Below are 27787 nucleotides of genomic sequence, written 5' to 3' on the forward strand. Positions count from 1 at the left end.
CTAATCTTACCTTTTCATTATTGTGCATAACAATACATGTTGAAGCCCCCGAATGCTTAAACACAGTTAAAGACCTGCTGTGTTCTAAAGCAGATTTATGAGCTCCTTAAGTATATTTGAATGCCTGACCTAAGAAGCAAAAACTAAGAAAATAAGTTAAAAATAGCCTCCAGGTATTTCATTCTAATACTATTGGTAAACACTATCAAATGGATTCAACTGATATTAAATCTGAAATAAAGTACAGGGTCTCACTATACAGCTGGCCTGGAACTTGTTATGTAGACCTGGCTAGTCTTGAACCCACAGAAATCTAGCTTCTGCTCCTGGGGCTGGGATTGAGGTATGCAGCATTATCTCCATTTTATAGCGTAATCTGACAGCTAGGTGCAGTGATATACTCCTGAGACCCCAGTGCTTGTGGGGTTGAGGCAGGAGGTTTAAGAGTTCAAGGCCAGTCAAGCCTACACAGTCAATTCAAGGTCACCCTGGTGTTGGAATTCAGGCATCTGCACTGACCTGCCCTTGGGGTCCTGGCGGGACACAGCCTTGGCTGCAGTCACTAGGAGCACCTCCTGTGCCTATTGTATAAATTCCCTTTTAAAAAGTGGGCCTTGCCCACTTCCCATCTCTCTCTCTTCTTTCTCTCTCTCTGCCTCGTTCTTCTCATCTGCTGCTCCGGTCCCCAGAGGCCGGTCTCCCTCTTCCCCTCCAATCTTTTTTATTCCCTTTCCTGCAATAAAATACAACACCCCTCCACGTGAGCTTTGTTGTAAGGCATCTTTTTCTCTCGTTACTTCAACTTCTTGGGTTACTTCAGCAAATCTCATCCTTTGGGTTCACACATGCTCAGCCTCACCTTTCTTCCTCATTGAAGCAGCCTTGGATCTCAATATGGAGCCATCTTGTTAGTTCCACACATCTGGGTCTTTCAGGTCTTCCATGCATGTTCTTAGCATCATTAGTGACTGACTAATGTGACCAGCATCTCGTCATCTGTTGCTTCGGCCTTAGTCTGTGTGGTTCTTTCACTTCCAGAAAGATCGACCAGAGACAACTGGTGATTTGTTCTCTTTCCTGTAAGACACTGTCTCCATCAGCATCCAGGGGAGCCTGGACGAGTTTGATGCTGAAAACACTATGTGAACGGTTGGATTCGCTTTTCAAACGGGTGTTAGCAGTACTCTCTTTCTCTGAGCTCTCCAAAAACCTTCAAAAGCCTCTTCCATAGATTTCGCTTCTACTTCTGTGCGTCCTATAACACACAGATTGGTTCTTATCTTCCCGGAGTACTTTAGATTGCGGAAGTGCAGACTCTGCGGTCCTCATAGCTGTACCCAGCCGTTTCACTTGGCTTCACAGGATCAAGCCGCACTTCTTCCACTAGATCATGTGTGTGATTATTATAGATTTCAATGTAAGAGACAAAGACACCACAGACACTGTCTTCGTCAACTCTTTCTGCTTTGCAGAGTTCTTGTACATTTTCATATCTGCAAACTCTGGACCTGCTTGTCGCTTGCTAGAGGGGTCTTTGGGATGGGCATGGTTTCTCTTTTCTACCGTTCTAATAAGGCACCAACTTCACACTGTATTTCCATGCTGTTTCTATCATTAGATTTAAAAACGTAACGCTTTGCTCGAAATGACCCTATGCTGTTGAAGATCGTGTCCAAAGAACAAGGAAGCAGGCCTCCACACCCTGGAGAACCTGTCATTGTGTGACTTTTTCCACTTCCTGTCACACCATATATAAACAAAAGACCATTCTTGCCATGAATGAGGTCATCTACCAACGGACTAGCTGTAATATCAAAAAGTTCCTTCTGAGTCATACGGGTGCCAAATACCCACTTAAATGAATACCGAGTCTCCATACAGTCTCCATTTCTGTTGAGTCGATATAACCCTCAGGGGTGTGGGGCTGCACAGCTGTGTCACTGATAACCCTCAGGGGTGTGGAGCTGCACAGCTGTGTGACTGACCACTTCTGCACAGCTGTGTGACTGACCACTTCTGCACAGCTGTGTGACTGACCACTTCTTCTGCACAGCTGTGTGACTGACCACTTCTGCACAGCTGTGTGACTGACCACTTCTTCTGCACAGCTGTGTGACTGACCACTTCTTCTGCACAGCTGTGTGACTGACCACTTCTGCACAGCTGTGTCAGTCACTGACCACTTCTGCACAGCTGTGTGACTGACCACTTCTGCACAGCTGTGTGACTGACCACTTATGCGCAGCTGTGTCACTGACCACTTCTGCACAGCATTCTTGATCAGGAAAACTCACTACATAGTAAGAACTTTGCTACAGCTGGGTGTTGGTGGCACATGCCTTTAATCCCAGCACTTGGGAGGCAGAGGCAGGTGGAATCTCTGGGAGTTCGAGGCCAGCCTGGTCTACAAAGGGAGTTCCAGGACAGGCTCCAAAGCTACAGAGAAACCCTGCCTCGAAAAGACCAAAAAACAAAACAAAACAAAAAAAACCTTTGCTACAAGTAAGTCAACAAACAAATAACTGATATTTCCAGGGCCAATTAAAAATTTAGCATACTTACTTTCTTATACATTTTAGTATCAACCGTAGGTTACTCTTAAATTGAGCGCACATGTGCTAATATCATATGTTTGACTTACTTTGTCATCTCTTCTATTATTAATTGGCTAGTATATTTGTGTGTGTATGCCTGCGTATGTCTCTCTCTCTCTGTGTGTACGTGAGGTGTTTGTGTGTGTGTGTGTGTGTGTGTGTGTGTAGAAGCTAGAGCTCAGCCTCAGGTGTTGTTAAGGTGTTAATTTTTTTTTTTGTAAAGATTTATTTATTTATTATGTATACAACATTCTGCCTCGATGTATGCCCGCACACCAGAGGAGGGCGCCAGATCTCAGTACAGATGGTTGTGAGCCACCATGTGGTTGCTGGGAATTGAACTCAGGACCTCTGGAAGAGCAGCCAGTGCTCTTAACCTCTGAGCCATCTTTCCAGCCCAGGTGTTAATATTTTTGAGGTTGGATCTCTCACTGCCTGGGAGCTAAGCTGAGGACCAGCAAGCCCTGGCAGGGATCCGCCCGTCTCTGCATCTCCACCACTGGGATTACAAATGCGAGCCACCATGCTCTTTCAGGTGAGTTCTGGGGATTGGACTTAAGTCCTGATGTGTGTGATGCAAGGACTTTAACAGCAGAGCGACCTTCCAAGTCCTAATGAGTTCCTTTTGAAATGAAGTCTGAGTACATTGCTCAGTCCCTGGACTTCTGCTTAAAGGAGCTTCCCGTCTCAGCTGCACGCGCACCTGGGACTACAAGCATGTAACACTGTGATCTCTTTGCCATCTGTGTATTTAATTTTAAACTTTCCTGTGTTTGAGATACATGCTCTTGCAGGAAAAGCATAACTATCCCATGTCACCTGGGATAGTCAGGGACGGTCAGGTTACCCGGAGCTGGTGGATCTATCTGGATGCCTGGGATCTGGTGTTGACTTAGGACCAAGATGACTCTCTCTGCTTTGTGTTGTGGATTAGGCTATAGAATCTCGGCTGCTACTCCAGCACCGTGCCTGCTGACCTGCTGCTGTACTGCCAGCTGCCATGCCCCTGCCGTGATGGTGACGGACTCCTGTTCCTTTGAAAACATAAGCCTTATAAACTCTTCCTTCCCTAAATTGTCTTGGTCATGGTGCTTTGTCACAACTGTAGAAAAGTGACGTAGACGAACCTTCACGTTATTGCCTTGGTGAGGCAAACAGAATTCTTCATAGCAAGGGAAGCCTGAGGTCCTTCGCTCTTGGAAATCTTCCCTGGAGGAGCAGTGCCCCCTCATTCTGGCTGTGAAGTGAGCTCTAAAGTGAGGCCCTGCACCCTGGAAACCGCTAAGTCCTGGGGATCCCCGTGGGGCATCCTGCCCCCCAAGTGAATGGGGGACCAGGTACTTCTCACTTGTGGCAACTCTCTTTCTCGGGTGCCCTTCCTTCCAGCCCACTGGGTCTCTGTGTTAGAGCCTCATTCACTACTGTGAAGGACACCCATTTCTAGAGTTCACATTTGTTCTCACGTTCATCACTGACCTGGCAGCTTGAGCCTTGCCCCTCGTTCCTCCTTGTTCATGGGTGAGGCATGATGGTTAGGTGTGAGCCAGGAGGTCTCTCAAACTCTGACGGAAGCAAATACAGCATCCCTTATCTCGTTCTAGCCAGCTTCTGCCATGGAGCAGAAAGAAGGGTTGGGGTACCACTTAAATCAGGAAAAATGAAAGTGACAGGTTTTGAACCTTGAACTGCGAAAGCTGTAGAAAAGACTGTAGGAGGTTGGCTGGAAGGGTGCACAACTCAGCAGATGAGCGGGAGAAAGAAGGGGAAGGGCATGCGCTTCAGTTGCTCAGGAGGGCACAGGAGGGACCGGGTCCCCTGGGGCAGTGGTAGGGACAACAAAAGTCCAGACGTAGTAGAAGAATATAGCTAACAACTCGCTGACAGACAGACTGTAAAACGCATCTGCGAGCAAAGGAAACGGAAGCTGAACTACAAGCAGAAAGTTAATGGAGAAAGAGGGAAGTGAAGCCGTGTGGGCTGTGACGCCCTGCAAAGGTGAGGAGTGTAGTTTGTCAGTTCCCTTTGAGGTTCTTGGGGCCGTAATGGAAAGAAAGAGATGCAATTACATAATGCATAGTGTCACGGAACCTGATAGGTTGTTGGTAATGCCCGAGTGTAATAATTCTAAAGTTTGTGAGTAAATTAGTAAAGGAATTTGGATGTTTGATCCTGGAACTGGGGACAGATTTCTAAAGGGACCTGTGTGAAAAGGTGCTTCTAAACAAAAGGCCTCACTGGAAGGTTAAAAACCCAGCAGGGATGAGAGCTCTATAGAAATGTTTTCTGCTATTTCTTAGGTTATTGCTTCTTCATTATTTTCTATTTTCTATTGTATGTATTTCAGCTATGTTGGTTCCCTTCTGCCCTTCCTTCCATGCTGAGGACGGAGCCCAGACCCTTGCACAAAAGGTGGATTCTCCACTCCCAAGTTGCATTCCTCTGTTGTGGAATAGTTCTTTAACCGTGTAAGGATGTGTTGCATTTGTTTCTGCTGCCTTTGTTTAATTATGTAAGGATGTGTTGCTGTTTCATTTTGCCTGCCTAAGGCACCTGATTGGTCTGATAAAAAGCTGAACAGCCAATAGCTAGGCAGGAGGGGTAGGCAAGGCTGGTGGGCTGAGAGAATACGTAGGAGGAGAAATTTAGTCAGAAGAAAGAAGAGAACTAGGGAGAAAGAAAGGGACATGCCTGGGGCTAGAAGCTGGGCATCCACCAGCCAGCCACCCTGGAGGCAGCAGAAAACTAAGATATACAGAAAGAAAGGAAGAAAGAAACAAAGAAAGAGAGAGAGAAAGAGAGGAAAAAAGGAAGGAAGAAAGAAAAAAAAGTAAAAGGCCCTGAGACAAAACATAGATAAAAAAAAAAAAAGATTAGGGGCTGGAGAGATGGCTCAGTGGTTAAGAGCATTGCCTGCTCTTTCAAAGGTCCTGAGTTCAATTCCCAGCAACCACATGGTGGCTCACAACCATCTGTAAAGAGGTCTGGCGCCCTCTTCTGGCCTTCAGGCATACACACAGACAGAATATTGTATACATAATAAATAAATATTAAAAAAAAAGATTAAAATAAGAGCTAAGATAAGGCCGAGCATTCATAACTAATAAGTTTCTGTGCCTTGATTTGGGACCTGGTTGGTGGCCTAAAAGAAAAAGCCAGCTACTTCTTCCTTCTGATTTTCACGATCTCTACAACATACATTTGTTTTCCCACATGAACATCTCTGAAATCAAGATGTCCTACACCTGGCAGCATGTCAGAGCCTCTGTTCAGGTGTGGATTGTGACATAGATATTGCTTCCTGTATGTCTTGACTTTGGTTGTCAATCCTGCAAGTCTGACCAGGCCTCACAATTCCTCTGCAGTCCCCATCACTAACCCCTGAGGACTCACCATAAAAAACATGAGTCCTGAAAGTCTTCCAGTGCTCTCTCCTGGCAAAAAAAAAAAGCTTGCAGGATGTCCATGGCCTGAAGAAAATCCCAGAGACAAGGACAGCTGGCTCCTGCTGTTTTCTGGAAGGCTGAGGGGCTGTAAGGATGGAAGCGAGGCCCTTGTCTCCGAAGCTAAAATGGCTCAGGAGAGTGGCCTTGAAGAGAAACAAATTTTAAGACTATTTAACCAACTTCTTTTCCTTCTATTTATTTTATATTACTGTGATTATTATTACTTATATTAAAGTTTGGGGGAGGTCTTACTATGTGACCCTGACTGACTTGGAACTCACTGCGTAGGGCAGGCTGGCCTTGAACACATGAGCAATCCTCATCCTCCTGCCTCTGCCTTCCTAATGTCCCCAGGCCTGACTTTGATTTCATATTTGAGAATACTTTACCCAATTTATTCCAAATATCACATGGACAATCTAGCATAAAACATTGTGTCTCAATAAGTCTGGCAAGCTTTTTGAGTAAGCTTATGGTAGAAATTCTAAAGATGAGAAACAAGGGTGGAGAGAGGGCTCAGCCATCGAGAGCACACACTGCTCTCGCGGAGGACCTGAGCTCAGTCCCCAGCACCAGTGCTGGGCAGCTCACAACTGCCATAGCTTCAGCTCCAGGGGATCAGAGCCCTCTTCTGTCCTCCATCGGCGCCTGCGCTCCTGTGCACAGATCCACACACACATATACATGTATACACACACAGGACTAAAATCTTAAGGAAAAAGCTTTGTCAATGCTTTACCAGAGAGGGGAGTAAATACTAGTGCATATTAGAATTGACAACGAACTAAGTTTAATGAAATGTAGCTTACATTTCTTCCTCTACCACCCCCTTTTGTGGTGATAAAATATGCATAACATTAATGCTGACTGTGGTGGTGCACCCCTTAGTCCATCTATCATCTCTCTCTCTCTCTTTCTCTCTCTCTCTGACATTAAATTTGCCACGATCATTGTTTTGAAACAGGGTTTTGCTATGTATGTCACCCTGGCTGGCCTGGTTGGTACTCACAGCAATCCTCCTGCCTCAGCCTCCTGACATTGGGCTTAGTTGTGTGTGAAGCCTGGCTCAAAACCATTTTTAAGTGTGCAGCATGGTATTGACACCAGCTACCAACCATCTCTAGAGTGTGTTCATCCAGCAAAAGCGAAACTCTAAACCTATTAAGCAACTTTCTATTCCTGTCCAGATAATCACCGTTCTTCCTCTCTGTCAGTTTGATCTCTCTTAGTTCCTCATATAAAGGGAGTCAGAAAGTATTTGCTTTTTTTTGTGTGTGTGACTGACTTATTTCGCTAAGCACACAACTTATTCTACACCCACATTCTAGCCTGTGCCCAAATTTCCTCCCTTGCTGACCACATAGTATTCCATTTTATGGCTATTCCACATGTACTCGTTCATCAGTCGGTGGGCATCTGTGGGCACTGGAGGTCCTTTTGCCTCTGACTGTGAAGAGTGGTGTTACAAACACGGACATGAGTGTTAGCTCCGAGACTTAGAGCTCTAATCGTTTCTGTCTTCTATGTCCCAGATTTATGACTCTGCTATTTATCAGTTAGCACTTCATATTCTTTTTAAAAAATATTTCTTTATTTATTATGCATACAATATTCTGTCTGTCTGTCTGTCTGCCTGCAGGCCAGAAGAGGGCACCAGACCCTGTTACAGATGGTTGTGAGCCACCATGTGGTTGCTGGGAATTGAACTCAGGACCTTTGGAAGAGCAGGCAATGCTCTTAACCTCTGAGCCATCTCTCCAGCCCCCATATTCTTTATTGTATTTCAAAATAAACAACCCCTGATTGACTCAAGACAGTTCCTCAGAAATTATTTCTTTATCAGTTGTTGCTTTCTTATAACTTCCTGTTCTTGCTCTATAATGTAAGATGAAGTTGTCACATAGATTACTTATTATAAAATCTTTATATATGTAAGATTAAGTTGTCACATAGATTACTTCTTATAAAACCTTTTCTCTGTTTACTGCTAGTTTTTTTCTTTTCCTTTCTAGATTGTTAATATTTGTGGGGTTCAGTGTGAGGTTTCAATGTTGATCAAGTCACGGTGATTAGTGTTTCCATCATTTTGAACATGTAGTATCTTTGTGAACATTAGAAACCCAGGCTCTGGCTATCTGAAGTATGTGGTAGAAACTGTTACCTATAATTAATATGCTATAGAGCACTACACTCTTGAGTCCTCTCTGTCTATGTTTCTATCCCTTATCCATCTTCCTCCCCACTAAGCCCGTTTTAAGAGATCATTCCTTCCTTTATCTTTGCTGTGGAACCCTCATATGTTAAGTTTTCATTAGTCCTCTTAGCTATTGTTAGTCTGCTTGGACTTCCATAATAGGAAACATAAGTGCATTTTTTCCCTGTAGTTCTGGAGGCCAGAAGGCTAAGGTCATTGACAGGCATGGCTCTGTTGGTTATGGACAGCCACTTCTTTCAGGGTCCTCATCAAGAAAGAAAGAAAGAAAGAAAGAAAGAAAGAAAGAAAGAAAGGAAGGAAGGAAGGAAGGAAGGAAGGAAGGAAGGAAGGAAGGAAGGAAGGAAGTTTTCTCTGTGTTTACGGTGGATCAAATTGCGTGTCTTGCAACGCTAAACAAATCTTTAGCACTGAGCCACAGGCTCTGTCTTCCCTGAGACAGGGTTTCTCTCTGTTGCCCTTGACTGTCTAGGAACTCACTCTGTAGACCAGGCTGGTCTTGAACTCACAGAGATCCGTCTGTTTTTGCCTCCTGAGTTCTGGGATTAAAGGTGTGCGCCACCACGGCCAGGCTTACTGCCCTTTGCTATAACTTCATTTACCTAAACTCCCTCCTAAGAGGTCTCCTCTTCATCTAGTACAGTCTCCAGGGGACTTGGACTTTGCCGTCTGGATGGAGCGGTGGTGGCACTGGGTGATCTAGATCATCACATCTATCTAAGGAAGGAAAAAGTCTGTTGTCATGCAGGGTGGGGACTGGAGTCGATTTTGTAGAGAAAGTTACTGACTCTTTAAAAGGTAGATTCAGCTGGGAGGAGAAAAGCAAAAGTTTACATTTTCTTTTTTGCCTTTAAAAATAACAAACTGGGGTGGTGGTGGGAGACCACTAATTTGTAGGTTCCACAGCAGATCAGGGTGCGACTGACTGTAGCTTCGCTGTAGACGACGCCTCTGACTGAAGCTGTCTAAACTCATTCAGTAAAAGCTGGTTGCTTCTGCCCTCCCGGCTTTGTAGCTCAGCCTTTGAGGTTAGCAGGTCTTTGGACAAAGAGCTATAAAGACACGGGCTGTAAAACTTAATCCATGGTGACTTTTCTCTACCAGAGCCCGGGTCGTCCGACCTTCCTCACGCCGTCTCGCTCTGTTGGTCCCTAAAAGAGGAAGTGTGAGTTTTGTTTAATTTGCAGAAAACAGCATGTTTTTTAAAATGAAAAGAAAAATAATTTATTTATAGATTTTTTTCTGTATGTTTATTGTGCACCACCTGTGTGCAGTGCCCGAGGAGGACAGGAGAGCTTGTCAGGGGCACTGAAACTGGAGCTGCAGACAGTTGTGAGTCACCACGAGGGTGCTGGGGGAATCGAACCTGGGTCCTCTGGAGGAGCAGCCAGAGCACTGAAACACTGAGCTGGCTCTCCATCTTTCGTAAAGTATTGTAGGAGCTGACCTGAGAGATTAAGGCTAACGGTTTTCATAAAGATATTCTGGCAAAAGAGATCCCCCCCCCCCCCGTTACAAGATGGCCACGGACTCCGGATCCATGACTCAGTGCGTTCCTCCTCTACTGTCCCCTTCCACCCGGAAAAGTCATGTCACAGGCCCGAGTTCTTTAAGATGTGTCTCATAGACAGTGCCTCTTCCCAGCACCCAGGATGCCACCTTTGGATAAAAATTAGTTCCTTTCTTCTAGTTCTCGTGTCCCGAGTACTGGCTTTTGAACAGTAGTCAGAACCTGATCCAGTACTACAGCTATTTGAGAGAAATCAACCGCTTTATCTTGGCTCGTGGTTCTAGAGGTTGCCATCCATGATAAATTCTCTGTATTGATTTGGACCTGGGGTGAGATGGCATGGCACGTTATGACAGTGAACATGGGAGGAGCAAAGCGCTTGGCTCCTGACCGGAGAAGGGGAGAGGAAGGAACCGAGAGTTCAGTCTCCTTGTGAAGTCTCCTCCTGCAAACACAAAAGACCTCCCAGCAGGCTCCATTCTCATAACTTCCTTGTATTCTAATAGTGATATAGTCTGGGGACCAAGCCTTTAACACACGAGTTTTTGGGGGACAACTGAGATCCAAACTATAGTATACGCCACCTGGACCAAGTCACTTAATCTTTCTTCCAGTGACAAATGTATTGACCGCCTAGGATGTTTGTTGTGAGGGTTAAATGAGAAAATACCTATAGATCATATATGTCTGTGTGGTATATGCTGGCCTGTGCCAGTGTGCGTGGAGGCTGGAGGTGGATTTTTAATATCTTCCTTTATTACTCTCTGTCCTATTCTTTGAAACGGTGTCTCTGAACCTACGTTTTGTTGTTTTGGCTACACTGGTCCTGTGGATCTGCTTGTCACTCTCCTTTCCCCATTGTGCCGGTATCGCAGGCGTGTGTCTGAATCATAGGCATGTGTCTGCATCATAGGCGTGTGCCCACATCATACATGTGTGTCGGCATCATAGGCGTGTGCCCACACCATACGTGTGTGTCGGCATCATAGGTGTGTGTCGGCATCATAGGTGTGTGTCGGCATCATAGGTGTGTGTCGGCATCATAGGGGTGTGTCGGCATCATAGGGGTGTGTCGGCATCATAGGCGTGTGCTGGCATCGTAGGTGTGTGTCGGCATCGTAGGGGTGTGTCGGCATCATGGGGTGTGTCGGCATCATAGGCGTGTGTCGGCCTCATAGGCATGTGTTGGCATCATAGGGGTGTGTCGGCATCATAGGCGTGTGCTGGCATCATAGGCATGTGTCGCATCATAGGTGTGTGTCAGCATCATAGGCGTGTGCCCACATCATACCTGTGTGTCGGCATCATAGGCGTGTGCTGGCACCATAGGCATGTGCCAGCATCATAGGTATGTGCTGCCATGCCTGGCTTCTTATGTGAGTGTTGGGGATTCAAGTTCAAGTCCTCATGCTTCTGAAGCAAGCAGTTTACCCACTGAGTCATCCTCCCAGCCTTTAGAGATAACGCGTAACCCTATCAGGGCACGAGGACAGATGTTTGTGTTCCTGGACTCAGCGCGGTGCCAGGATCCATCTTTTGAGGAACTTCCCTGCTTGAGTGAAGACCCACAGCTGAGCAATGTGCGCAGAGGGGGAATCTTTGGAGCACTCAGTCCTGAGTGTCGTCATCAAATCTCTGCTCATTAAGAGGTGGACGCTGGCTCTCATTCCTAACCAAGAAGCTATTTGCAATTGATACTCACTAGCAAAGGGGAAAATCCGTTTCCTCTAATCGAGTGTCCTTAGGTCTACCAACCACACCCCACCAGACCCTGCAGTATTTGACCAACACAAAACGAACTTGGTGGGGTTTTTTCTGTTTTTTTTTTCTTCCTTGTTGGTCTTTTGTTTGTTTGCTTTGACTTTTATTTTTGTTTGTTTTGTTTTGCGAGAGGGGGAACATAGAATTGGGTGGGTGGGAGATGAGGAGGATCTGGGAGGCACTGGGGAGGGAGAAAAGGAGTGTGTGTGAGTCAGGCCAGAGCTGGGGGCCTGGTGTTGAGTGCATAGGAAGCTGTGACTGGGTGCCAGAGACAGGCTGAGATTGGGCAAGAACAGGGAACTGATCTGCAGGTCACTTTGATCCTGGCCAGAGATATTTGAAGACATCAACAGTTCTAGAAAATGAAGAGGCAGGAAGTGAAACAGGGGAGGGCTGGAGAGGAAACAGCAAACTGTATCCTGGCCCTTCCACACCTGGCTCCCCTTCCTACACTGTGCAATGAGGGGCGTGTGTGTGCATGTGTGTGTGTGTGTGTTTACAAGGGGACCTCCTTTCTCCAGTTCTGCAAACAGAAACACGTCCTCCACCCCCACTGCCCATGGCCCACGTTTCGAACTGGGTTTCTATTTCTATTTGCTGTCCAAAGTCCTAGGGGGCAGGAGATGACAGATTAGGTGGACTTAGACACTCAGACACAGGGACCCGGCTCTCGCCTAGACCAGCCCCCTTCTCCCCTCTCATCGAGCGCCACCTCTCCAGTTCTCCCAGGCTTACCCCTTGCTCCTTCTGCGTGGGCTGCATTTGGAAGCCGGAGTCGGCTCGCTATACTTTAACAGGTAACAGGCGGTGGGGAGACGTGGGGCTGGGGATGTCTGGGGCTAAATAAAACAAAAAGTGGTTCAAGGACACTGGGGGAGGGATGGGAACCTGTTTTATAGTTTGGTCCACACGAGTGTGATAGGAAGACTCCTAGCTGCACCAAGGGACAGACCGCCTCCTGGGAAGAAATGGGACCCTGCAGAATTTCAAGCCCTTTCCCAAGCTAATCTCCAACTCTGAACCACTCCCCCTTGACCTCCTCGGGTCCTAGCACCCCTCCACAGCAACTCGCCTCTTAGCACAAACCCAAGTTCCAGCCCTAAGAAAACCGCAGCTCAGCTCCAGCCCTCGGGCCCACTATGGAGAAGGACTTTCAAGACATCCAGCAGCTGGACTCTGAGGAAAATGACCATCAGCCCAGTGGCGACGAGGAACAAGGCACCCACAGGCAGAATCCTAGGACAGAAAATCCATTTTGGAAAGGCAAGTGTCCAGTTTCTGAGACCTTACCTAGATCCCTGCCTCAGCTGCCAGCTTCTCTGTCTCTTTCACACTGACTCCGCGGGCTGGGTGTACGTTTGTCAGAGTCAGAGTAACTATTGCTGTGATTAAAAACACCATGACCGAAAGCAGCTCGGAGAGGAAGGGGTTTGTCTGGCTTATGATTTCACATCACTGTTCATCACTGAAAGGAGTCAGGACAGAAACTCAAGCAGGGCAAGAACTTGGAGGCAGGAGTTGATGCAGAGGCCATGGAGGGATGCTGCTTCCTGGCTTGCTCCTCATGGCTTACTCAACCTGCTTTCTTATAGAACCCAGGACCATAAGTCAGGGGTAGCCCCACCTACCATGGGCTGGGCCCTCCCGCTTCAATTAAGAAAACGTCCTACAGGTTTGCCTACAGCGCCGTCTTCTGAAGTCATTTTCTCAGTGGAGGCTCCCTCCTCTCTGACGACTTCAGATTGTGTCCTTGATGTAAAACTAGCCAGCGCAGTGTCCCTGTACCTGTGAGCTGCTGACCCCTCTGAGCACAGGTCCCAAGGATAGGGTGTGTGCCTAGAAGCGAGAGAAGGCCCGTAGCTGGAGATGAGCCCACCCTCCAGAGTGCGCGTGTGCACACGCATATACACGCCTAGGAGGAATGTGGAACCCAGAACCAGGGGTGTGGGGATGAAATGGGCACGGGGAGACCCTGGAGATCCCCACTAATTTCCTGTCTGAATCCTCCTCTCGCGCATTTGACACCGGCCCTGCCCTTGGTCGGGAAAAGGTTTTAGCCTGGCCACCCACATGTTTCAGACTCTACATTTTTCATCTCAGAGGGAACCTGGGATTTTTGTTATTATGAGACAAGCTCTCACTTCGTAGCCCAGGCTGACATCGAACTCATTGTGTAGCCCAGGCTAGCCTTGAACTCTCAGTAGTCCCCCTATTTAGCCTCCTGAGTGCGTGGATCATAGGTGGACACTACTGTGCCCAGTCAGCTCGGACCTTTTAACTGTCTTTCATATGTCTAATGTTTTATATGTGTGACCTTTAACTGTCTTTCATATGTCTAATGTTTTATATGTGTGACCTTTAACTGTCTTTCATATGTCTAATGTTTTATGTGTGTGACCTTTAACTGTCTTTCATATGTCTAATGTTTTATGTGTGTGACCTTTAACTGTCTTTCATATGTCTAATGTTTTATGTGTGTGACCTTTAACTGTCTTTCATATGTCTAATGTTTTATGTGTGACCTTTAACTGTCTTTCATATGTCTAATGTTTTATGTGTGACCTTTAACTGTCTTTCATATGTCTAATGTTTTATGTGTGTGACCTTTAACTGTCTTTCATATGTCTAATGTTTTATGTGTGACCTTTAACTGTCTTTCATATGTCTAATGTTTTATGTGTGTGACCTTTAACTGTCTTTCATATGTCTAATGTTTTATGTGTGTGACCTTTAACTGTCTTTCATATGTCTAATGTTTTATGTGTGACCTTTAACTGTCTTTCATATGTCTAATGTTTTATGTGTGTGACCTTTAACTGTCTTTCATATGTCTAATGTTTTATGTGTGCCCTTTAACTGTCTTTCATATGTCTAATGTTTTATGTGTGACCTTTAACTGTCTTTCATATGTCTAATGTTTTATGTGTGACCTTTAACTGTCTTTCATATGTCTAATGTTTTATGTGTGTGACCTTTAACTGTCTTTCATATGTCTAATGTTTTATGTGTGTGACCTTTAACTGTCTTTCATATGTCTAATGTTTTATGTGTGTGACCTTTAACTGTCTTTCATATGTCTAATGTTTTATGTGTGTGACCTTTAACTGTCTTTCATATGTCTAATGTTTTATGTGTGTGACCTTTAACTGTCTTTCATATGTCTAATGTTTTATGTGTGTGACCTTTAACTGTCTTTCATATGTCTAATGTTTTATGTGTGTGACCTTTAACTGTCTTTCATATGTCTAATGTTTTATGTGTGTGACCTTTAACTGTCTTTCATATGTCTAATGTTTTATGTGTGTGACCTTTAACTGTCTTTCATATGTCTAATGTTTTATGTGTGACCTTTAACTGTCTTTCATATGTCTAATGTTTTATGTGTGCCCTTTAACTGTCTTTCATATGTCTAATGTTTTATGTGTGCCCTTTAACTGTCTTTCATATGTCTAATGTTTTATGTGTGCCCTTTAACTGTCTTTCATATGTCTAATGTTTTATGTGTGACCTTTAACTGTCTTTCATATGTCTAATGTTTTATGTGTGTGACCTTTAACTGTCTTTCATATGTCTAATGTTTTATGTGTGTGACCTTTAACTGTCTTTCATATGTCTAATGTTTTATGTGTGCCCTTTAACTGTCTTTCATATGTCTAATGTTTTATGTGTGCCCTTTAACTGTCTTTCATATGTCTAATGTTTTATGTGTGCCCTTTAACTGTCTTTCATATGTCTAATGTTTTATGTGTGCCCTTTAACTGTCTTTCATATGTCTAATGTTTTATGTGTGACCTTTAACTGTCTTTCATATGTCTAATGTTTTATGTGTGACCTTTAACTGTCTTTCATATGTCTAATGTTTTATGTGTGCCCTTTAACTGTCTTTCATATGTCTAATGTTTTATGTGTGCCCTTTAACTGTCTTTCATATGTCTAATGTTTTATGTGTGACCTTTAACTGTCTTTCATATGTCTAATGTTTTATGTGTGCCCTTTAACTGTCTTTCATATGTCTAGTGTTTTATGTGTGACCTTTAACTGTCTTTCATATGTCTAATGTTTTATGTGTGCCCTTTAACTGTCTTTCATATGTCTAATGTTTTATGTGTGACCTTTAACTGTCTTTCATATGTCTAATGTTTTATGTGTGCCCTTTAACTGTCTTTCATATGTCTAATGTTTTATGTGTGACCTTTAACTGTCTTTCATATGTCTAATGTTTTATGTGTGACCTTTAACTGTCTTTCATATGTCTAATGTTTTATGTGTGCCCTTTAACTGTCTTTCATATGTCTAATGTTTTATGTGTGCCCTTTAACTGTCTTTCATATGTCTAATGTTTTATGTGTGACCTTTAACTGTCTTTCATATGTCTAATGTTTTATGTGTGCCCTTTAACTGTCTTTCATATGTCTAGTGTTTTATGTGTGACCTTTAACTGTCTTTCATATGTCTAATGTTTTATGTGTGCCCTTTAACTGTCTTTCATATGTCTAATGTTTTATGTGTGTGACCTTTAACTGTCTTTCATATGTCTAATGTTTTATGTGTGACCTTTAACTGTCTTTCATATGTCTAATGTTTTATGTGTGACCTTTAACTGTCTTTCATATGTCTAATGTTTTATGTGTGCCCTTTAACTGTCTTTCATATGTCTAATGTTTTATGTGTGACCTTTAACTGTCTTTCATATGTCTAATGTTTTATGTGTGCCCTTTAACTGTCTTTCATATGTCTAATGTTTTATGTGTGCCCTTTAACTGTCTTTCATATGTCTAATGTTTTATGTGTGACCTTTAACTGTCTTTCATATGTCTAATGTTTTATGTGTGACCTTTAACTGTCTTTCATATGTCTAATGTTTTATGTGTGACCTTTAACTGTCTTTCATATGTCTAATGTTTTATGTGTGACCTTTAACTGTCTTTATATGTCTAATGTTTTATGTGTGACCTTTAACTGTCTTTCATATGTCTAATGTTTTATGTGTGCCCTAGTCGTAGTGTCGGCATCAGTGTTCTGTCTGTCCTAACATCCGTGTCACTTCTGAGTCCATTTCATTTTGATAGATTCATTTATTGATTATTCATTATTGATAACACAAGCAAACCTAGGGCCTTACACATAAGGCAAGTGTCTTATCACTGAGACACCCTTTCCCCATCTGCTTTGTCAAATTATTCATTTCCTTCATTTGAACTGTTTTCCTATTTCATTATATGTTTTGTAACTTATGGTTGGATGTGGAGCACTGTGCCTTCTGTCTTGCTGGTGCTGGATGCTTTTATATTCCCCTAAATACTCTCCAGCCTTCTGGGATGTGGGTGAGTGCTTACGGCCTGTCTGACCCTTTGGCCTTAGCTGTCTTGGTTTCAGGCTTTCAAGCTGTATCCGCAATCAGGGAGTCTGCTAGACTCTGTCCCAATTTCTCCTCTCTGCCCAGAGACCTGAAAAGTTTCTCTAGGTAGTGAGTAGTGAGCTGGGCAATGGAAGAACTCATCTCTTTCATTTCTTCATCTTTCAGGGATCAATACCCTTCATAGCCCAGTGTCCAGTGTCTTATACATACATGCATACATGTATATATATGTACGTATGTATGTATATGTGTGTGTGTGCATGTGTGTTTTAATTGATTTTTTCCTGAAGGAAAATCTGGCAGCTTCTCTATCTTGGGTAGAGCATTTCAAGCTTGTCCACACAGCGCTTTTTATGTCCTAACTCATATAATGCCCAGAACCACTAAGTCTGGAGGCCACTCTTGCCCCTGTCATCTTAGAGGTGGAAGAAAGAGATGGGGACACGAAGACTGAATGGTCTGTCCATGTTGTCAGAGCTAGTTGGTGGATCAGCTGGTTTATTCTGGGTTCCCTGGGCTGTGACTTGCTAAGTCACAGGTCAGCTGGGAATCAGGACAAGAGTTTCCTGCAGAAACAGTCAGGACTTGGGCTGTAGATTTTCATATGGGGAGACTGATCAGAAAGTACTGCTAGAGGGAGCATATCCTAGCCTGTCTTGTGCTGCTAAAGCAGAACGCGCAGGACTAAGAAACTTACAATGAAGAGGCACGTATTGGCTCATGTTTCTTTTTTTTAAATATTTATTTATTTATTATGTATACAATATTCTGTCTGTGTGTATGCAGGCCAGAAGAGGGCACCAGACCTCATTATAGATGGTTGTGAGCCACCATGTGGTTGCTGGGAATTGAACTCAGGACCTTTGGAAGAGCAGGCAATGCTCTTAACCTCTGAGCCATCTCTCCAGCCCCATTGGTTCATGTTTCTTGAGTCTGTGAACCCTGGACTGAGGGCTGTGTCTGGTAGGGTTTTCTCATGCATCAGTCTAAAGTGGGAGGACACAGAGAGGGTGGAAGGGACCACAAAGGGGGAGCTTTTAATAAGGCTGCTCTCTTGCAAAGACGTCAATAATCCACTCAGGAGAGCAGAGTCCTCAAGATCTAACCCCCTTCTGCTAGGTCCTCCCTCCCCACACTGCTGCCCTGGAGACCACATTGGTAGCACATTCCAATCACAACAGAGAGGAATACAGGTTTCCGGAGGGTGTCAGGGGAGGTGAGAGACAGCGGAGGCTGTGCTTAGGGCTTGGGAACTCAGAGGCATATTCTGTCTAGGTTAAGTTGGGGTTAAGTATGGCTGCAAACACCCTACTCAGTATAGCAGTAGGAAATGACCTCAGGAGGACTCCTGGCTCCTGACTGAGATTATCCCCAGGTGTAAACTACACCGGCTCCGTTCCACGCTCTACTGGCTAAGCGCTACAGGAACTAGGCTGAAGATTTAAAAACAAACAGACAGACAGACAGACAGATGGGGCCACAGGGACATCCTTGAGACAAGAATGCCAAGAATGCCCACTTTATTGTGCTCAGGGGCAGCTTATATAGGACTCTGGCCATGCCCCCCGGCTCTCAGGATCTTTCAGCTGCAGATTCACCAGAACCCACTCCCCTGCCATCAGGGTCTCATGCTCAGAGCAGCTGCAGGCTGCTCAGAGCAGAGGAAAACCAGTTGTTTACAAGAAATTCAGGGTCTGGTGGTCCTCAGTCCCCATCACCCAGGTTGCAGGGTTTGCTTTGGCATGGTGACGTTGAGACTGAGAAGGCCACAGAGTCACAGGCTGATGCCTGTCTGAGGGCAGGAGGGTGGTACAAAGGCAAGGGGAGGGGCTGGTCCTGGAAAGGCAAGCCAGTTCACACGGGTAAAAATACAGGTGTGTGAGGATGCAAATAACAGCGTGTGGCAAAGTGTGTGGATGTATGCACACGTGTGTGAGAAAACGTGTGTTCGTTAGAGTGGAAAGGGAAGGTGTGAGTGTGGGGCAGACGGACGGGGGCAGGAGAGGTGACCGTGGGATGATGGAAGGCCAAAGGGACAGTAGAGCCAGCGATCCTTGGGTTTTGGGGGATGACATGGACGGTGGGAACTGGGGGGATATGGGTAAAGTGGACGGACCTGGACAGGGGCTTTTGGGACTCATTTTCTGGTGGGATGAACTGGACTGGAGAGCCATGGTAGAACTGGGAAGAACTGCCAGCACTCCAGTCTGAAGGGACAGGGGCTATGGGAGGACAGAAGTGATCTGTTGGTTCTTTGACTTATGGGAAGGAAGGAAAACATTTGTAGACCTCCCTTTTTAGGGTGTATAGCAAAGACCAGTCTGCATCATTGTTTTTAATGGGTCTCCTGTCCCCAGATGTAAGATCTCACCTATGTACACAGCTGGTATATTTTATGTCACGTGCATGTGAATGCTTGCACAATTTCATGTGGGTACAAGTGTACAACTCTCTCTCTCTCTCTCTCTCTCTCTCTCTCTCTCTCTCTCTCTGTGTGTGTGTGTGTGTGTGTGTGTAGGATCAAAATCCATCCAGTTCCCTCAGCCCCCACCTGATTTTCTCTCTCATCCAGGCTGTGTGCTTCCTTAGACTTCTGTGCCTCTCTGTGTCTTATTCTCCGTCTCTCTAGTCCTCTGAAATTGTTTTCTGACACACATATTCTCTCTCACAGGGCAGCCTCCTTCCCCTCCCTTTGTACAGCGCCTCGGCTCCGGGCTCCACCTCCATCTGCTTGCCCTGGCCTTCAACGTCCTGCTGCTGGTGGTCATCTGTGTGATTTCATCGCAAAGTGAGGTCATGGCCTGGCCTGGGTGAGGCCAGGATAGAGAAGAGCTTGGGAGTGGCGGGGCACGGACGGGGGCCAGGGGAGGAAAGGAGACGAGGTGGAGGCAGTGTGGGGCAGATTCTGGGAACAGATGGGAATCAGTGGTGGGGAGATGATGGCTGTAGTGATGGGGGACACAGCCCCACACCCAGCTGGTCCCCAATGTCCCCTGACAAGGCATTCAGCTGCAAGGGGAGCTGCGGACCCTGAAAGAAAGTTTCAACAACTTCTCCTCCAGCACCCTGATGGAGTTCAGTGCTCTGGATTCCCACGGTGAGCTGGGCGGATGGCTGGGACTTTATCCATACGGATTGGCTGGGCATGGTGCCGGGTCTGCAGTAGGAGTGTGTTCACAGGCTGTGGGGATGAAAGCCAGGGCAGAGAATTCAGCCAAGGGAACAGACACGGCTTCTGGTGATACGGCCCTGACCTAAGGGACGGCGCAGGAGGTGACGTGGCTATTAGTTCCAGGCAGAGATGAAAAGAAGCCATTATGGCTAGGGGTGAAGAAGACCACTGTACATTTATGACAGGAGGTGGTGATTGACCGACAGTGGTGAGGGGTCAGAGATGGAGGGGCCAAGCCCACAGCAAGCTGTGTAGACTGTGTGGGGCTTGGCCTGAAAACATGGGGAACCAGTGAAGGAATTTAAGCAGCATAGGGGCCTCCCTTGGGTGAGGCTGGGAGTCTAGGTGTAGATTAGCAGCTTGTGGGACGAGGTAACAGACCCTCCGGGGTACCCAGGAGTGTGCAGCCAGAGAAACATTCAAGAAGGCAGACTGCTGGGGAACCCATTTAGCATTCCTCTTCCTCAGGTAGCAGAGATGACATATTGACATCCTGGGAAGCCAAACTGGAGAAGAAGCAGCAGGACCTGAAAGCAGGTCAGAGGTCACCCCAGCCCCCACTCCTGGGTCATGATGATGTGTAGTGTGGTATGTATCTGTGTGTTTCCCCAGACAACAGCTGGAGCTCTGGACCTGGCCTCGGCAGGTGTGGAGACACGTGTCGGCCACATCTCTGTCCATGTGTTTCTCCTTAGATCACGCCACTTTGCTCCTGCACCTGAAGCACTTCCCTCTGGATCTGAAAATCCTGACCTGTCAGCTGGCGTTCCTCCAGAGCAACGGTAGGGTCGGGCGGGGCTCTGATCCTAGTGTGTCTGTCTCTTCCAGCCGGATCTCATTCCCCTCTGCACTCCTGTTCCCTCAGGCACAGAATGCTGCCCCGTGAACTGGGTGGACCACGGGGGCAGCTGCTACTGGTTTTCTCGGGGTGGGCTGACCTGGGATGAGGCAGACAAGTACTGTCAGCTGGAGAATGCCCACCTGGTGGTCATCAATTCCTGGGAAGAGCAGGTGAGCAAACTTGAAGGCAGACTTGATCAAGCAGCCTGGTCAAGGTTCTGTTATTTACTTGTTGTTACTAATCGAGTGTGTAGCCATGGCTTGCACTTGGGGTCAGAAGATGACTTTGCGGAGTTGGTCCTCTCCTTCCTTTATGTAGGTTTTGAAGATTGAACTCAAGTCATCAGGTTTGCATTTATCTGTCGAGCCATCCTCCTGACCCTTGTGTTTCTTATTTATTTACTTAGCTTGTTTCCTTTTTTCTTCTTTCTCTATCCTTTTAGAATTTCTTACTTTTCTACGCTGTGTTCCGATCTATTCTACCTGCTCCTTGACCTTCCCTCCAAATTTTACCAGAACCACCGTATCACCTGTCCCTCCCAACTTCACACATTTTTTTTTTTAACCTAATGAGTCCAGTCGGTGCTTCTAGAATGAGCATGGGTATAGGGCCCTCCGCTGGAACATGGGCATCCAACCGGGGCTAAAGCCAGAGGTCATGGAGGGCTGGTGTGAAAGTGTGTGTTTCTGGACGTGACAGGGCTGTTTCACACATGTGTATGCAGGGGCTCATGTGCAGGAGCTGTGGAGGAGTTGCGTGCACAGGAAAGAGCTACACTAGACTAAGCCAACCCAAATCCCAGGATGGATGGGAGCCCCAGCCTAGCTGAGGGGCTGTTAGCAGTTGGCTGCTGCTGAGGGAGACAGAGGCAGTTTTTCCCTGGATGCATCTCTTGTTTTTAACCTAAGGAAGAATACAGAAGAGGGTGGCAGGACTCTGGGAGGCTCACAATAGAACAGTAACTGTCCTACGAGGTGGGAACGAGGGGCCAGGTGACCGAGTGATGCAGAGACAGTCACACGACAGAACCTTGGGAGTCAATCAAGAAGGGCTGAGAGTCCCCTCTTGCTGTGTTGGCGGTTGGGTGTGGAAAGGGAACACACTGGGAAGACTTAAATTGCTCTCCTGCAGTGGGCCACTGGGTCCTCACTGACCGTAAGTGTGTCCTGTGTTTTCCTTCCCCACTGCTGTCCCCAGACAGTAACCTGAAAACAAAGTTCACAGAGGGGAGCCAGTCTGGCAGAGTGGGGGAACAGATTTGCACAAGGAGGGCAGTGGTAGCATTCGCTGCAGGACTTACTGCGATTTGGACGTGTTCATGAGTTCATTTCTTTGATCCTCATGACCTCTTTGGGTGGGCACCCTTATCATTCCCACTTGGAGTTCAGGGCACCAGGGGAGAGAGGTGAGGTGACTGTCTCAGAGCCGGCAAGCCATTGTGGAGTCAGAATTGAGACTCACTTGGCTCATTGCTCAGTGTTCTCAGCCTGCCGCCTTAAGACTGAAGGGTCTGTGGGGGCTTTGTTCTGTTGGGACGATGCTAAGCAATTAAACCATTTGAATACAGAAATCAGAATGGAGTTATTGAGTATTTTCTGTTTGTCTGGCTATGTAAGGGATTCTCACAGTAATTTCAAACATATTTTGTGTTACTGATTAGATTGAAGTTGCTAGTATTTAATTTTGACATATGAAAACATATGAAAATTTATTTGTAATTTAGCCTCACTTGTAGCATGAATTCTAATTGGTCTTAATAAAAACCCAGAGTCAGATATAGCGGTTAAGGCTGAGAATCAGAGAAGCAGCAGCTGCCTCTAGAGAGACATTTTACCTCTACCAATGCTCAGACCGAAGGGGCGGTCCTGTCCTCAGACTGCCTCCTCAGACTGCATCTGTCTTCATCAAACCTCAGACTGCACGGAGCTTCTGTCTCTTCCCGCCTTATATTCCTCTCTCCACCCAGCCATATCATTCCCGCCTCCACCTCCCTAGTGCTGGGATTAAAGGCGTGGGATCCCAAGTGCTGGGAACACCTTTGTGTGAGCTCTGTTTCTCTTTTAGACATTCAATTTTGTGTAGCTCAGGGTGGCCTTGAACTCACAGAGATCCCTTTGCCACCACTCCCTGGCCTCTAGTGACTTAGCTCCGCACTCTGATCCTCAGGTAATCTTTATTTGTTAAAACATAAACAAAGTATCACTACGCCCACTAGTTCAGGACTACAGTTTCCTGGCAGACTGTGCTGTTATCAGTCTGAACGGCCCTCTTACTACTTTCAACCTTGAACTAATCTTTGGATGACACACAGGGTGTGGTCCTTGTGTTTTTAAGTCTCTGTCCCATTATTTTTGGGTATCTGGGTTCTAAATTAGTGGTTCTTGGCTTTGGGGAACAAATGTCAACTCCATGTCTCTTACTTTCAAAGTAAATACATTGTCTTAAAAAATGACTCAATCAACGGTTTTGGGACAAAGGGCTTCTAGGCTCAGCTCTTGGTGCACAGTCCACAGCTGCTCATAAACATTTAGCTTCCCCTGTGGGGGCAGGGCATGAATTCCGTGATAATTTCCCTCCTTTTCCTGCTGTGAATGCGGTTCCTTCTATGTTCACTTAGGAAAGGGCAGAAGAACGGTCTGGACTATTTCCTTTGGTCATTTAGCACTATTTGACTCTGGTCAGCCGTGAGCTTGGGGGTTTTAAATCACATACATTTGTCTTAGTTATTCAGTTGCTTCGGTGATGGGAAGCATCAGGTAGCCACAGCGAGAACATCCTATCTCCAGGTCTCTTTGCCCCATCCCTGTTGATACTTCTGAATCTGTGAAGCAGCCTCACCAGCCCTGGGTGGCTGTTTCTCCATGAACTGGACATACATGTAGCATTCTAGTCTTTATAGGCACTGCTGTCCCTGAGTCTGCTCTTGGATGAGCAACCTTGGTCTCTGGGGAGTGTGAGTGGAATTGGGCTTGTTTTTCTCCAAGCACAGTCAGAGACTCTTCACACGCCATCAGATGGGATGATTCGAGTGTGTGCTGGGCAAGCTGACTCTGTTTATTTTATAGAACCAGGTGACTAGACATCCCCTACATACATAAACGATGGATTTAAATTCCCAGAGCAGCCACATTTGTAAGAGCAAGCCCCTTGGAAAGGTTTTAGCCCTAGGAAGCTAGCTGTGAGAGCAGGGACCTTGGCACAGAAGCTCGTGACATTCCCCGAATTGGGAAGTTGCCTTTATCCAAGCATCTTCCTATTTCCGGTAGAGACTGTCAAGGCTCTATGTAGTCAGGTCAAAATGTTATTCTGGGCAGTGAGCCCAAGGTTGGAAGTGCTGATGTCTGCAAACCTCAGGAAATGTTATCAAAATCACAGCAAGAGACCTAGGGACCAATGGAGAGAAGAATGAAACCAAGGTACTTGGGTATTGGAATTTGTGGGACAGCACGGGCAGGGTCACCAAGATTCTGGTGCAGAAGATGAGAAGCTCGGTGTTGCTATAGCAACGGTTCTAGGAATGGAGTGGGAAGTGGGTGCAGGCTGGGAACAGTGGTTGTCACAGCTAGATGCCAGGTTGACTTTCTGAGTTCTAATAACTACCTTGTGAGGTGAGAGTTACTTTGGCGCCCACCTTGGAGAGCCACTAAGGCTCAAATGAGATGATCCTCACAAAATGCTCGGTTATGAAGTCAGGCCCTGCGAATGCCCATTTAACACTAGCTGTGCTCACAGAGGGAAGAGGGAGGGTGTAGCTGTTGGGAACTGAGGGCATTGGGGCAGGTTAGGCTGGGGGGCGTCACTTGAATGCTTGCGTAGATGAGGGGTAAAGCGATTTGCTCTCCTAATTATTTTTCCAGAAGTTCATTGCAAAGCACATTGGCTCGTTTCACACTTGGATAGGTCTCACTGACAAGGACGGCTCGTGGAGATGGGCGGATGGAACCGATTACAGGAGCAACTACAAGTCAGTCCCTCCCCGCGGGCATCTCCTTGTTTGCGCCAGGGATAACCGCCTGGCCTTTCACCTCATGCACTCCCATAGGTCCCTCGGGGTCAATTTCCCCAACCTTCTGGCCCCCATTTCCAAGCCTGCACATTTTCAGCCCTTGAACCCTTCCAAGGCTGTGATATTTTGGGTGGGAGATAGGGTTTTAGGTGGGTTAGAACCCTCCCAAGGTTAGACCCTGAGTTTTCTTTGACTTACCTTCTTAGGAATTGGGCCTTCTCTGAGCCCAATAACTGGGAGGGCCACGAGCAGGGTGGCACTGAAGACTGTGCTGAGATCTTGACAGATGGTCACTGGAACGACAACCTCTGCTTTCAGCTGAACCGCTGGGTGTGTGAAAAGAGGCGCAATATCACCGGCTAGGAGCCTGCTCTGCCAAATCTTCCTTGTCTCCTCTGCACCCCCCACTGCATCACCCCAACTTCGTCGGTGGTGATACTGAAGCAAGGGAGAGAAACAGTCCAGCATGAGGAGGAGTTATGGGAAAATGGGAAGAGGGTGGCTTCATTGTCCCCACTCTGGGAAGGGAGAGAGTCCAGCACTCTCTGCCGTCACTGCGGTTCTCAGTGTCAGCCTTCAGAACACAGTAGGAGCAACAACAACAAGATGATACTTGAGAGTCACGTGGTCTGGTTATTTGGGATGGGGGCGAAAGAGAGGGAGTTGGGAGGGTCTGGACGAAGAAAGGTGTGAGTCCCAGATGACTATTCTGTGATACACTGATGTTCAGAGTGAGGGAGGAAAGAGGAGCGAAGCAGGAACCTCAGTGGCTAGCGTCGAGATGGCTGGAGCTGTTGCCAGAACCTCAGAGACTCCTCGAAGAAGAGAGTTCTCTAAATTCAAGGTCTCCCCTAACTGAGTTGTCAGGTAATGCCCTCACTCTAATATAAGCCCCTGGAGAAGACAGACTGACAGACAGATAGACTGAGGTTCTCTTCCTCACTCCACTTTGCCCCAGAGTTAACCACTTCCAGGGTGCCCTGTTGGGGTGTTTCCTGTATACCCACAAATACAATGCTACATAGAATCAAACACCACTGCCACCACATTTTGCAATGTTGTGATCGTTCTTCTAATAGATGACAATACCTGAGAGGTGTTTGCTTCATTGACTGTAGCAGCTGTAGAGAAATCTGAAGTATGAATGTTCCCGGCCTTATTCAATTATTCACTACAGTAGGTAAAGATGTGGCATTTGTATTTGTCTTTATAATGTTGGAAGCATCTGATGAAGTCAGGAGTTTCCAATGCTTGGTTACAAATTCTCAGTGACCATTCTCTTAAATTAACACAGTTTGCATTAATTTTTCAAGATACTGGAAACCAGGAAACTTCAATTTAGACAGCCATCTCTGGTCACAGGCACAGAAAGTCCCTTTCCTGTGACCTTGCCATTGGCAGCCCATGTGGCTGCTAGTCCAGTTGTCAGAGTCTTCATTGCTTTGTGACCGTCTGTGTTCCTCCCAGCAGTCTCAGCTCAGACCCCAGGATTGCCTGTTCCATCCTGCAGCCTGAGCTTTTCCCAGCCTAGTTTCTCCAAATGCTTTCAAATTCCTTCTGCAAACTGCTTCACACACTTAAGAGGCACACTGCAGACGGCTGAGTGTCAGCCCCTCCTCCTCGGTGCTGCTTGTCTTCATCAGTTGGCTCTCTTTGCCTTGACAAAATACCCAAGAGAGGCTGGAGAGATGGCTCAGAGGTTAAGAGCACTGACTGTTCTTCCAGAGGTCCTGAGTTCAATTCCCAGCAACCACATGGTGGCTCACAACCATCTGTAATGAGGTCTAGTGCCCTCTTCATGTCCAGCAAGCATACAAAATACCCAAGAGAAAAACCTAAGGGAAGAAAGGTACTATCTCAGACCATAGCCTGGCTATGGGTGGGACCAAGGTGGCGGAGTGACAGAACTGAGGAAAACACGACCCGAGGCTATACACCAATGACCTTGTTCCTCCAGCTAGGTTCTGCCTCTGACAGTTTCCTGGGAACCTCCCAAACCAATGCCACTTGTTAGGGACCAGATGTTCAGCATATGAGTCTGGGGGGTAATTATGAGACTTGGAGAGAAGTGAATTAGTGTCTCTCAGTCCGAGACAGGGCACCGATGACAGCCAAAGTCGAGCGTAGGGAGTCATTGAGTTTACCGGGGTTCCTTGAAGGGGCATGGTTGACATACGGAGAGCTGTGTCACCAAAAAGCTTGACCCCAGCATGGATATGGGCTCACACAAGCAGCATTCCTGGGGCTCCCTACGCACCTTTCAGGGGGTTCGGCCTCCTGTCCTCTCCTCCAGCTATTGCTGCCAGTTTTATTACCTTGGAGAAGTGGCCCAGTGAGCTGTAAGTCATACAGACTTCCTGTACCTTCAGAAGTGGCCCAGTGAGCTGTAAGTCATACAGACTTCCTGTACCTTCAGAAGTGGCCCAGTGAGCTGTAAGTCATACAGACTTCCTGTACCTTCAGAAGTGGCCCAGTGAGCTGTAAGTCATACAGACTTCCTGTACCTTCAGAAGTGGCCCAGTGAGCTGTAAGTCATGCAGACTTCCTGTACCTTCAGAAGTGGCCCAGTGAGCTGTAAGTCATGCAGACTTCCTGTACCTTCAGAAGTGGCCCAGTGAGCTGTAAGTCATACAGACTTCCTGTACCTTCAGAAGTGGCCCAGTGAGCTGTAAGTCATACAGACTTCCTGTACCTTCAGAAGTGGCCCAGTGAGCTGTAAGTCATGCAGACTTCCTGTACCTTCAGAAGTGGCCCAGTGAGCTGTAAGTCATACAGACTTCCTGTACCTTCAGAAGTGGCCCAGTGAGCTGTAAGTCATACAGACTTCCTGTACCTTCAGAAGTGGCCCAGTGAGCTGTAAGTCATGCAGACTTCCTGTACCTTCAGAAG

General features: G+C 46.4%; 1 protein-coding gene and 1 pseudogene across 1 annotated transcript; one reads left to right on the forward strand and one right to left on the reverse strand.

The window, feature by feature from the left end:
• Nucleotides 1–868: 868 nt before the first annotated feature.
• On the reverse strand, nucleotides 869–4110 carry LOC130877017 (kinesin-like protein KIF23; annotated as a pseudogene).
• Nucleotides 4111–12593: 8483 nt separating this feature from the next.
• LOC130877957 (asialoglycoprotein receptor 2-like) lies at nucleotides 12594–25486 on the forward strand. The gene is made up of 8 exons (XM_057775654.1): nucleotides 12594–12783; nucleotides 19551–19667; nucleotides 19881–19976; nucleotides 20520–20588; nucleotides 20747–20833; nucleotides 20917–21062; nucleotides 24750–24856; nucleotides 25105–25486. Exons 1-8 carry the CDS (start codon nucleotides 12660–12662, stop codon nucleotides 25259–25261), a joined length of 903 nt encoding a protein of 300 aa, XP_057631637.1. The 5' UTR covers nucleotides 12594–12659; the 3' UTR covers nucleotides 25262–25486.
• Nucleotides 25487–27787: the final 2301 nt, after the last annotated feature.

Source organism: Chionomys nivalis, chromosome 7 (genome assembly GCF_950005125.1).
Source record: "Chionomys nivalis chromosome 7, mChiNiv1.1, whole genome shotgun sequence".
Taxonomy (NCBI): Eukaryota; Metazoa; Chordata; class Mammalia; order Rodentia; family Cricetidae; genus Chionomys; species Chionomys nivalis.